The sequence below is a fragment of the Brachionichthys hirsutus genome, chromosome 2, assembly GCF_040956055.1.
Source record: "Brachionichthys hirsutus isolate HB-005 chromosome 2, CSIRO-AGI_Bhir_v1, whole genome shotgun sequence".
In the NCBI taxonomy this organism is placed as follows: Eukaryota; Metazoa; Chordata; class Actinopteri; order Lophiiformes; family Brachionichthyidae; genus Brachionichthys; species Brachionichthys hirsutus.
Window position 1 is genome coordinate 7,572,903 of NC_090898.1, and position 12,114 is coordinate 7,585,016.

Here is a 12,114-nt window from a genome sequence, read left to right on the forward strand (position 1 = left end):
ATTCTGAATCTAGAGTTTACTTCAAACGAAGGTTATGTTGTTTATTCATCAGGCGGTGTTTCATTGGTATTAATGAGTAAAGGTGACTGTAGTTTTTCCTTATACTTTCAATGCCCCGCATAAGGACACACACACACATATATATATATATATATATATATATATATAATGGTTGACCTTTTATGATTCAACATTGAATCTGAGAAGTTTATGACAAGCTAAACTTTCCATAAAACAGCCCCGAAATTCCAAAGGAAGGTAAACAAAATATAATACCGAATAAAATGAGACAAAAACAACCTCCTCGTGTAATAATCGAGCGACACTCTTGCTCTAAACGCTGTAAAACCCCGACACGCGCAAATATAAACACGACCTATGAATACTAGGTGCCACTTAGTGACCCCGTAAAACCGACGAAGATGAGCAGTAAATCTTCCACATGCAGTTCATAAAATTTTACATCAGATGTTTAGCTACAATGAGCACACGCACTGTTCTCAGCTCAATAGTTGTATGGCTTCTCTCGCCAAATATGCCCGTGTGGGTTTTGTGGGGCCACTGACGTATTATACACATAATCGTAAAATATGAAAGGCGCATTGGGCGAATTTATAGACCTTTCACAGTCTATAAATATGCATATTGCCAATCATTGTTGCGTGCTTCTTGTGGACTTGAAATGCTGGCACAGACGTCAGATATTAATGTTATAATGGGATGATAGCTGTTGGAATGAATTCTGAGGTGACGCTGAAATTATTATTAGTATTAATATTGTTGTATCATTAAAGCATTGTGTAACATTGTGCTGTTGTTTCTGCTGTCGTCATTGCTATTTATGGTATCGATGCTACATGTGTAATTATATTGAAATAAATATTGTTGCTGGCTTTCTTCCACCGTTTATTTAATTATTTAATTAAGTACTTCTGTTTGTCATTCATACAATTCGATGGAGCTCAAATTTAACATTTACACAATGAAAATAAAAACTACAAATGGCATGCAAAAAACAGACAGGCCTCAAAAAAATTTATTCTGAAAACAATGTAGGCGTTTGTTAAAACTAAAATCTGTCTCGGTAATATAATTAAATTTAAAAGGATGAAAAATACATTCTTAATAAGTTAATAATTCAAGGGTATTGCAGACCTTTTTAAAACTGAAAAAGTTACAAAGATTAAACCATACATTACTCTCGAGACGTGCATTTAATGTAAGAATAAAATAATAATTCAGAGACCACAAATAAATAAATACAAATCCTATTCATGCATGCAGTCCGTGCCCGACAGAACAGCCTGCTCCCAACCTTCCGGACTGCTGCCTGGTGGCCTGTTACACAAAATGCGGTGAGTGACCATATCTGTCATTTTGTCATCGATAGGTTGCTCTTCATTTTTCAGCCAAGCCACAGCTATAAAATAGCCTTCAGCACGGTGACTGCGCTCAAAACATGGACCAACAGCGCCATCTAGTGTCCAAATGAGGTACTAAGCCTGAGTGAATCCACCAATCAGAGGCAACTTTGGTGTACACAGAAGGGGTCCCCTCCATATGTCCAAACCTTTGTGTCGTTCCATTTTTCTGAAATACAGCAGAAAAAGAAATTTAAAAAGGCTTTTTGACCATTAAGCCTGAAACTAAATGCCATCTGTGTACAGCAGCCAAGAAACTGAATATTTTCTGGTCATACGGCATACGTGTTCTCATGTAAGAGACGTTCAGCAGCACTCATATTTATGTGCAATAACTATTGACGTTTCAAAATCTAATTGTATAGGCTAATAGGCCACTCATGAAGGGGTTTGCGGCAGGCCCATCAGGCAAAGTTCTCCTAAACGTTGCGCATGACTCTCCTTTGAACGCGTCCACCACCACCGTCCATTTAAACCATAAAGTAATTTAGACCAGACGTCTAGCCAGCAAGTCGGGTTTGCTTTGTTCGTCTGCATTTGAGACAAACATCCGAGCCCAACGGGGGCTGTAAAACTGGCATTTTACGCAGAGTTTAGCGGAAATGCGCTGGATTGGGTTTTTAAATTACAGCATCCTGCCTGTATTGTTTGCGCTGACAAAAAGGCAATTTAGTCTAATCCCGGGAAACAAACGCGAGACATGGGAAATGGTCTTACCCTCAAATGTTCAAATTTGGTGTTGCATTTTTGGATTGCCACTGCAGTTCTGGCGAATCCATAACTGCAGAGTTTATTTAAAAGACGTAGTCTCACTTTAAAAACACGAGTAACTACAATCTGTAAAGAGACTGCATCATCTTGACTATGAATTTAAAATGTGTTATTTGAAATGGGAAAGCCACTCAAGCATGTTTAGGCTTGGTGGAGATATGTAGGGCATGGAGCCATAAAATTAGTAATTAACATTTATTTTTACACTTAAAAGAATGTTTTGTTTGCAATTAAAAGGGCACGTCACGTTATTGGAATAAAGCCAAGACAATAACGGAAGTGACTGCCGCAAAACGAGGGTGTTTATTGGTTTGGTTGTGTTTCTTGGTTTTGTTGTTTGTTGAATTTTACCCAACAAACAAATCAGTTTGGTGTGAATCTTTGAATTCTCACATTAGTGTAAATATACGTGGCTCAGTCTTAAGCCGAGGCCTCGCTGGATTTGCAGAGATGCTTGCCGTCCCATCTATTCAGCAAACATTCATCTGTTTGCATCATGTAGCCTAAACTCCGATTGGTAACTCAATAATTACCCTGCGGTTTTTAAATCAACAGAAGTGTGCTGATGGTAACGCTGTCTGTTAGAGCCGTGCGCGTTCTTATTATCGGGTAAACACAAACATCCACGTTGAGTCACAATGAAAACAGACAACGAGCGCTTTGTGATTATGTTTATATTTGCTGATATCTAAATCTACACTCTACCGAGGAACTCGTTGGTTACAGTCAAAAGAAGAAATGCACAAATACAACAGAAACGATCACAAAAATACAAGCCATGCAGACTTGTCAAACTGCAGATGTTCCTTCCTGTACAAAATACCACACCTGCACAGCGACGTGTACAAAGAAAGTAAACATGAAAGAGAACATTCACATTATAAATTATGGGCTTGTGAAATTCAAAAGAATTCAAGTATTCGGTTTCTTCAGACAGTTATAACGTGTCCAAACAACACGTGTATAATTTCTCATATACAAAAAACGAAAGCATTTTTGTTTTTGTAGTGAAAGCAGAGTCATCTCTTCAGAAGTTTTCATTTTCTTTTCTTTTCTTTTTTTGTCTTTCACGCTCAACATAAATGTGTACTGGAAAACAACAATCAACATTAAACAGTCTTGAAGTTAATACAAAATCCAGAAAAGTGATAAATGTGAAGAGTGGATGGGAGTCCATCTTGTGTTTCGATACATCTGTGCTGTCCATGTGACGAGTGGTTTTTATGCTGCTTTTCAGTCCACATTATTGTCCTTTGCTGTCGGTCTTTTCTTTGTTCATTTTCTTCATCTTCATACGTCGGTTCTGAAACCAGATTTTGACCTGCCTCTCGGTCAGATTCAGGACCCTGGCGACCTCGAACCGGCGGTCTCTTGTAAGGTACATATTGAACAAAAACTCCTTTTCCAGTTCGAGAGTCTGGTACTTTGTGTAAGGACATCGCTTCTTCCTCGTGGAGCGGGCATGTATCCAGTTTGCCACTGGGTTATCTGCAAACAAGAACAATAATAATAATAATAATAATAATAATAATAATAATAATAATAATAATAATAATAATAATACATTTTCAAAACAAAATGTTAAGCATTTAGAAAATATGTTCCTGAATTTCACAAATTCTGTGGGCTCCTCAGACGTTCAAATGAAAACTAAGTCAAATCAAGCACATTTTATACCCTTCACTATCAATGCTAAAGCATTTTGAAGAAAGACAAAGTCTGTCTATCCAAACCACTGATTTGACTCCTTATCCCCTTAATGTGTGAGTAGCGCCCTCGTAAAATATACTCAATGCGCTTATTCACTTTATTGGCCCATAAAATGGCTCGGAGTTCAAGCCTTTACAGGTCCGTAAGAAAGTCTTTCACTATATGCCTACATTCCTCAAGTTGGCTGGAACAGTCATGCGAATTTGTTTTCGACCCGAAGGGAAAGAGTACATTTGTGCTTCTATGTATAGCATCTCCGTGTATAAGTAAATGGTGTGTTTAACCACTAGGGATAAATAAGACACAAGAATGTGACTCTTTCTCCGTGACGTGCCTGGAAACAGGTCTTATGGTCGATTATAGGATTTGCTAATGTTAAGGTAAAGGGTCAAAACGTGGTCGTAAACACACATCATTAGGAAATTACTAATGAATAATGAATCATAGGTCGGTTTAGGGTGTTCACTTAAAAATAACACCTTGTATGTTCCAAATTCAACGTCTTCTTGCAGGCTTGAGTCCATGTTTACAACCCCCCCGTCTGATTTTATAGCCCCCATATTAGTAGCGTTTGCCTTTTATCGTTTCTAAAGCTTTCCTCTTAACACATCGTACGCAGAGCCGGGCCGAAAAGGGAGGATGGAGCGGTTTTATGATATCAATTCTACGAATAGCGTTAAAACGCCTCTAACCAAAAGCTGTTTTATCACAATCCCAAAACAACAGTCCCTGTAAAAAGACACGGCTGTAAAATACTAGGAGCTTGAACTTACTCGGATCTAGCTCCGGCTTCTCGTCTTTATGTTTTCCTTTCTCTTCGGGCGAGTGGACATGCTGGTGCGTCTTGTCTCGCGCGTCAGTGGATGAGCAGTATAGATAATCCGTGTAGGTCCGTCCGCTGGAGCCGAGACACTCCCCGGCTCTGTGCTCCGGATAGGCGTCAGGTTTAAGCCCGTAGTGCCTGCCGTTCCCCGGGTAGCCATGGAAAGGCACCGCGCCTGTTATCGGCTCCAGCCACGAGCGCACGAACCTCGAGTCTGTGCCTAAGTGAGCTTGGTGACTGTATGGATGGTAACCGACTGATGACTGCGAGTGCACAGGGGCCCAGGAGGTGGAGAAGACGGGTGGCTTGGGTGCGAAGCTGCAGGAAGGATAGTCAGCACACTCCGGGACTAGGGACGTCGGTCGAGGGCCGGCTGGGTGCGAACCGGGAGACGAAAAGCGACTTGCAGCAAGGACATCGTCGTTCTCGTGGTTGATCAAGGAGTCCACATAATAACTACTTATGGGACCCGTGGTCGACATGTCGAAGCTTCCCCGACTCTTTTACATGCATCCGATTATTATATGGAGTGTATGTGTACTTTTTTTTCCATCTAGCCATGGAACAATCACGGCAGGTAATTACTTCTCGACGCTTCCCTGGCTGCTATTGGCTGCGTCACGGACACGTGATATATTTACCCCCGCAAAAATTGTACAGTGGATCAATGCGCGACGTATCCTGGGAAACGAATGCACATAAAACGGATAAAAGAATGTGTACTCCTTTTGGTCTCTTTCCCGGACGTAGAGGTAACGTCAACAACGATGTTCCGTTATAGGAAGAACGCGAATTTATAGCGCTATTGGATGTTCTCTGGTCGCAGCGCAGACCTGCGCAGACAGCGTCATAACCGACCAAGGCACTATTTGATGGTGTAATCAATCTCTGCCTCTGCAGAATCTATACAGTAACCTCGTGTTATTGCCACGGATAGGGTATTAGGGTGTTTATTGAAGCACTGATGTGTTTTTTTTTTTTATCTCTATCAAACTAGCAGCGCATTTAATAAAGACGTGGTTTATAACTCCCCGTTGAATTGTGCTTATTTCTTCACAGAGAAAGAGAGAGACGCCTCCGCAGCAGCTACACGCAGTAGAAGGACGGAAGAGGGAAACAAACCACAGGATGAAGGATCCACCAACAATAAAGTTAGCGCTGTTTTAACGAGGACGCAAAAAAAAAAAAAACACTTCCAAAATGGGATCTGTGGAAATACGAGAGGAGGGGGGGGGGGGGGGGGATTGAGAGTCTTGACAAACAGCTCACTCCAGCGGACTATATTCAGCTATAGTGACCGTTCATGATTTTATGCCCAACAATAAATTTTAACGAGGACCATTTGATTGTTCATAAACGTGTCGTTATTAAGAACACGTCCGATTTATTCGCGTAAAAGCGCCACCAATGCGTGAACGCGAAGCAATTGCTACCAGAATAAGAGGCTGGAAGACATGAAAGGAAAAGGAGAGACCGCAGGGGAGAGGAGGTAAAAAGGTTCGTTAAAGGGCTAACTACACGAAGCTTTCATAACCGAGCTGTTACTGCTCTATAATGACAGGAGTCACCGGGTTTGCCTTACAGTATAGCGGTGTGACGATCCTGAACTCCGCTGCAGGGTTACAGCAACACAGAAAATAATACACGATTTAACACGAGCACCCGGAGTGTCACAGGGATCATAATATACTAACTGTGACATAAATATTGACGGAATAACAACATGGTTCACGAAAGCTGCGAATGTATACAAAGTTCTGACATTGATGCAGGAAGAAGTAATCTTTTACGCGTGCGTTGTTTGTGTGCTGGAGGCTATTTATTTTCTGCAATGATAATCTGCATGCTCTTTTGATATTTGTTCGTTTGAGTGGTGGAAACTAGGTTAAATGATCAAAAGTTAAATAGTTTCCTAAGACGAGGAACTAAATATAAGGATTTTGACGTGACGTGCGTAAAAGTCTCATTCCAGTAGCACATAGCCCGTCAGACGATACTTGTGATTAATTTAATTCAACGTGGCTGCAATAAGTTACGCACCTTTCCAAATAGGACATAGCAGTTTAACCAGAGACACAAATTTGAAAGTAAATTACAGTCCATTTACACACAATGAAGCGTAAAGTTCGAGATGTGGAAGCGTGGGCTTGCATTAGTCATCGCCAAACTACAAGGATCAGATGACACCATTAATAAACCTTCACACTGAGGCTCAATTTGATTAAAATTCATAATTTCATGTGGAAAATAAACGGACATAATATCCAATAAGTGAACTCCGGGGCGTAAAATGTAGTCTGCATGCATTAGGAAGTGCGATGACTGTCATGGCTGGTGAGTTCAGATTCAAGCATGAAATTTAGAAGGCCAGACGTCAGACCTGAACCCAACTAAGCGGTATCCTGGAGTGTGTGCTGATGAATGCACTAGTCAGGGCGAGTAAAATATTTACCCACATGTTTACACAAATAGAACAATTTAGAGCCTCTCAATCTTTAACTATATAGATTACATGTAAAGATGAGCTTTCTGTCGGTTGAAGCTGGACGTTCGTTTATTATCCTGCGCGGTGCTCGACTGTCTATTACCATAACATATGGCTGTTCGAAGACATTATATACATATTTATGTCTGTTATAATATAATATATAGTTGTTTGTTGTACCTTTGTTGAAGGGTGTGCGCGTACACGCTATAAGTGTTACGTGGATTTCTCTCTGGTGGTATTATGTGACCATTAAGATCTCATTTAACGCGAATTAATGTTTGCTGTTCTACAACAATAAAACAAAAATCACGCTGCTGATGTTGTTGTTGTTGTTGTTGTTTGCGTATGTCTCGCTGTACTCTTTTTTTGGTATTTTTCACGCCACTGCAGTGAACGATATATTTCAGATTATACTGTCGAACACATGCTCTCTTTGTTTGATCCTTTGCGCATTTCACTTCTTCTTTATCATTTCGCGGATGAACAGAGCTTGATGTTCGCTTAAAAAAGAGACTGTTTGGTTTCCTCTTAGATGTTTGTCGTATTTAATCTTAATTTTGTTATATTTTAAACCCCAAAACCACAAATACATCTCGAAATTATATACAGTATAAATATAACATATGGCACAACTCATTTCGTATAGCGTTTTGTGTTTTCAACCTAAATTCACTGAATGCATTATCTTATCTTTAAGTTATTAAAATGTTTATGATGACTGGATCTAAGTACAACAATGCTTGAAACAGATTCCAAACTGCAGGCTCGGTCTTTCTGCCTTGGACATTACCTGATTACCAAATAAGGATCACATTCTAGCACAAATAATAAAAACGCCTTCGTTCGAATGCAGACTGATCACTTACTGCAAAGATAAAAATGTAAACATATAAATATGAACTGGATACTGTGGCTTCAGATAACGTCATGATTTAAAATAAAACCAAAAACGATAAGCAGAGAATAAACGTGTAACTGAGAGGTAATGACAGGTCGCACATTGGTTTACATCAGTTTGATAAATCACACAAGGACAGCGCTCGACAGGATGATTGTTAAGATCAGATAATGTCCTTCATGATGAGATGAATATTCTTTGTCAAAGACTGAAATTTGTTTTTGTCGCCATCCAGACAGATCGGGGATGTGTCATTGCAGGATGGATGATTCATGAGCTGTGGTGTAAAACGACTTTATTTCACCACACTGTCCCATTTTTTTTGGTATCTGATGGCATGCTGAAGGCAGATCTTCTCATGGTACCACGGAGTTATCATTTCAAAAAAGGTATTCTATTTTTTTCAAATCAAACAAGTGTTTTTCACTCTATTGCTGCACACAATATATTTTAACCAAACTCGTGGGTTTAGTTTTTATCAAGAAGCAACATTTGGGCAATTTTCAGCCTCTAATGTTTACTCAAAGTGAATAAACGTGAAGCTATTTATTAGTTCCCATGTGCTGAACATAAAGCTCCGGGAGATACAGTTTGTTCTGCTATGCTGCTTATTAGAGCATCCGAACACTCTTCTCAATTACAAATGTTCCTTTAAGTCAAAATCAATCATGCATGTAACGAAACATGAACAAATAAAATAAAAACCCCCATCTTTCAGAATAGCATCTGAGACCTACTGCTGATTAGTCCAGGGGGGCTGTTCTCTGTCTCACATCCAAGGCCTGCCGTAGTGATAAAACAATCCATTCGAGACCTGCAGAAGCATTTTTCTTGAAATGAAAAGTGATTTTTGTGGCGTAATTTGGGCAATCCACATCACCCTTATTCCTTGAAATAAAAACAACGCTTTACGTTACATTTTCTGTAGCCTTGATGTTGCTACAGTTTAACATCTTACCTATTCCAAACCACGCAATGCCGTTAAAGCAAGCAAACAAACAAACAAACAAATAAACAAACAAACAAAATTCCATTTGGTGCTCAGAAAAAGGAAAAAACTGTCAAAAGTTGATATTCTAAAAAAAGAAATCGTTGTGTGCTATACATTTATTTTTCCAGATCCTTTACAAGAGAAACCTCATAATAACGTTTTTGTAAAAAATAAAAAAAAAGTTAGTGCGTTCATGTCTGATCATGCCAGTGGCAGTCACACATCTTGAACTGTCCCAGGAACGCGTCTATCTAAAGCCTCCAGTTCCTGTGCGCCACTACAAAGTGAATAAATTGCTTTATGTGTATATGGTTTTAGGGTGAATCTGTGCAGCTCTCGGGGCTGTTTCCAGCGCTGTAAAGTCTTTGTCAGTGATGCATTCCAAGGGAGACACTCATTCAATGAGCTGAATGAAAGTGACTTTGGATTCCAGACTGTCTCTTCCAGTTGCACTACCGCCAAACGGAGGGGGGCTGAGAAAACAAGGGGAAATTGTGACCAGTAAAAACACTGGAATCTGTTGCAGGAAAGATGCTGACTGCGCCCCAAGAACAGACTATAAATAAGTTATTGTGTGCGCTTCGTTTTAGATGAGCACATCCTCTTCCAATAAACATCACAATATGTGGTTAATTGCAAGTAAAATTAATATTATTCTACAACAATTTTAGCTATGAATAGAAATAATTCATTATTTGAGACTTTAAATCCGACCCACACGTGATCTGATTGCCGTAATGAAGAAATATATGGTCAGCAATTAGATAAATAATTCAGTGCTGAGCTACAATCATTTAACGGTGAGTCTGTCGTAGGAAAACTAGAAAGGCTTATTTCTAAGTATTAAAAACGTCTGCATTGATTGAGTAAAATTGGGCATAAAGGGGCCAGAAAAAAGAGAAAAACCGCAACTAAATTTTAAAAATTGTTGCGAACCAAAATGAAGACAAAAGAAATAGGACGCCATTAACGAGTTCAGCTGCTTCATGCGTAAAAATCTTTCGATGGATTTCAAATGTGGAGAATGTGAATTCTAACGAAATGTTTGCCGCAAGCTGTGAATTGCAGTGGGTACGATTTATGTTCAGGGTAGAACTGTTTCTCTTTCAATCCTAGCCCACTATTCAACGACGGATTAAAATTTTCGAAATAGTGGACACTTTTGGAGGCGAAAAACGAGAAAACATTCAGACAGCTTTGGCAATATAGCTAGAATTGCGTCAAAACGATAACGGAATTGTCAATACGCGTCAATTTTCATTTATAGGCGCAGACATGGTGCATCAGATAAATTATTGAGCCAAATATGCAAATATGTACTCATCTCTCCATCAATCCATGCAGAAGCATCATAAAGCAGCTGACAGATGCAATACGACGCAGTCTAAAACTTTACCGCATGTTGTTTACAACCTATTCTCCCTCGGGGAGCCTCAGAAGGTTTTACAGCCCACCACAAACTAACAGCAAAGAAAGAAAAGGTCTCTGTCCAAGGTATTGCATCCCAGTTCATTTACAATGCCATTTGCGGGGACCTGGGCGACTATAGCGGGTAATTCAGCGGAAATTGTGCCCTTGATGAAGACGAACTGACGTAATCAAGGCAGTTTCTTGTTGCCGAGCCAGGAAGCCAACCCCAACAACATGAAACTACCTAAACCACGCTTCAGCTTCGCGCTAAAGGGTTTAAAATCCATGGAATGGAAAATGCATGCAAAAGCCAAGTGAGGATTATCACAGTAAAAAAAGAAAGAGAAAAGGGGAGTACCCGCACAATAAAACCGGCTGATCCGGTAACACTGCCGGCAAGCAACGAGAGCAACGCGTGCTCAAAGCCGGAGCAGTGTGGTGCCAAAAATCAAATACACAGCAACACCACAGCTGAGCTGCTGGAAACAAACAAACCTGAACATGTAAACAAAGTGACAAATATCCAGCAACAAAGTGACAAATATCCGGCAACAAAGTGACAAATATCCAGCAACAAAATGACAAATATCCAGCAACAAAGTGACAAATATCGGGCAACAAAGTGACAAATATCCAGCAATCGACATTTGCATCCCAGCGAGAATGAAAGCGGAAATCAGCAGCAGGCTGATTAATAATGTCGGCTTCAGATAAACACATCAGCGTGTGCAAGCGTGCACTATACGCGTGCCACAAGAGCTGTCAAGCGCGTTTCACTGACAGATGTACTTTCGAAACAGGAAAAAAAACAAATGGATTTCATTTTCATCCTACCTTCAGATGTCTCCTGCAGACGCGCCTTCCCGGTGTGTTTAGATATCCACGTGTTTGTAGCGATGCTTGTTGTGATTGTTCGTGCAGCCATCGCGATCGCGGTGCCTTTTATCCACCATCTTCCTTATCTCCAGCTGCCATTAAACTCCTATTATATCCGGGATGGAGGCGGCGGCTCCTTCCAGCCCAGCGCCTCGGATAGATCCAGTACATTGCAGTCTCTGCCGCGTGGATTAGCCCTCCTCCACGCACACACACACACCTTTAAACGCATCTTTACTGCTGCAGCACATTATATTTGCAGATCATAAAATCCTCCCCCAACGCTTTCCAGGGCGAACCTGACATTAGAATTTTATGACCTTGACTTACTCCGGTCACCTGGATAATATTTAAATCAACGTTATGGTCTCTCACTTCTATTAAAAGTGCCATGATCTCCTTCGCTCATCCGCAGTGTCTCTCCCTCGCTCTCATTTGCCGGGAGAAGGGCGCATTTTGTAATATCTTTCCGTTTCCCCCTCCTTTTATTGTTTTGGAATCGTTTGCCGTGAAGCTTAATGTCGTCTCGTTCGTGCACATCACGCCGCACTAATATGCCACAGCAACAGACATCAACGAAAGAGCGGCACGAGTGGAACAACATTCATTATCGCTCGGCAAAGTGGAACTGCTTGCATGCCAGGCGTTATTTATGGACTGCTCTTTCGTTTTGTTCTTATTATAATAATTATTGTAAGGTAATAACCTCTCACTGTTCCAACGTTC

At 40.4% G+C, this 12,114-nt stretch overlaps 1 protein-coding gene across 1 annotated transcript; it reads right to left on the minus strand.

Annotated features, from left to right (window-relative positions):
- Positions 1-2,854: 2,854 nt before the first annotated feature.
- hoxc9a (homeobox C9a) lies at positions 2,855-5,278 on the minus strand. The gene is made up of 2 exons (XM_068744909.1): positions 4,676-5,278; positions 2,855-3,680 (listed from the first exon to the last, which is right to left on the minus strand). The coding sequence occupies exons 1-2, from the start codon at positions 5,205-5,207 to the stop codon at positions 3,436-3,438; spliced, it is 777 nt and encodes a 258-aa protein (XP_068601010.1). The 5' UTR covers positions 5,208-5,278; the 3' UTR covers positions 2,855-3,435.
- Positions 5,279-12,114: the final 6,836 nt, after the last annotated feature.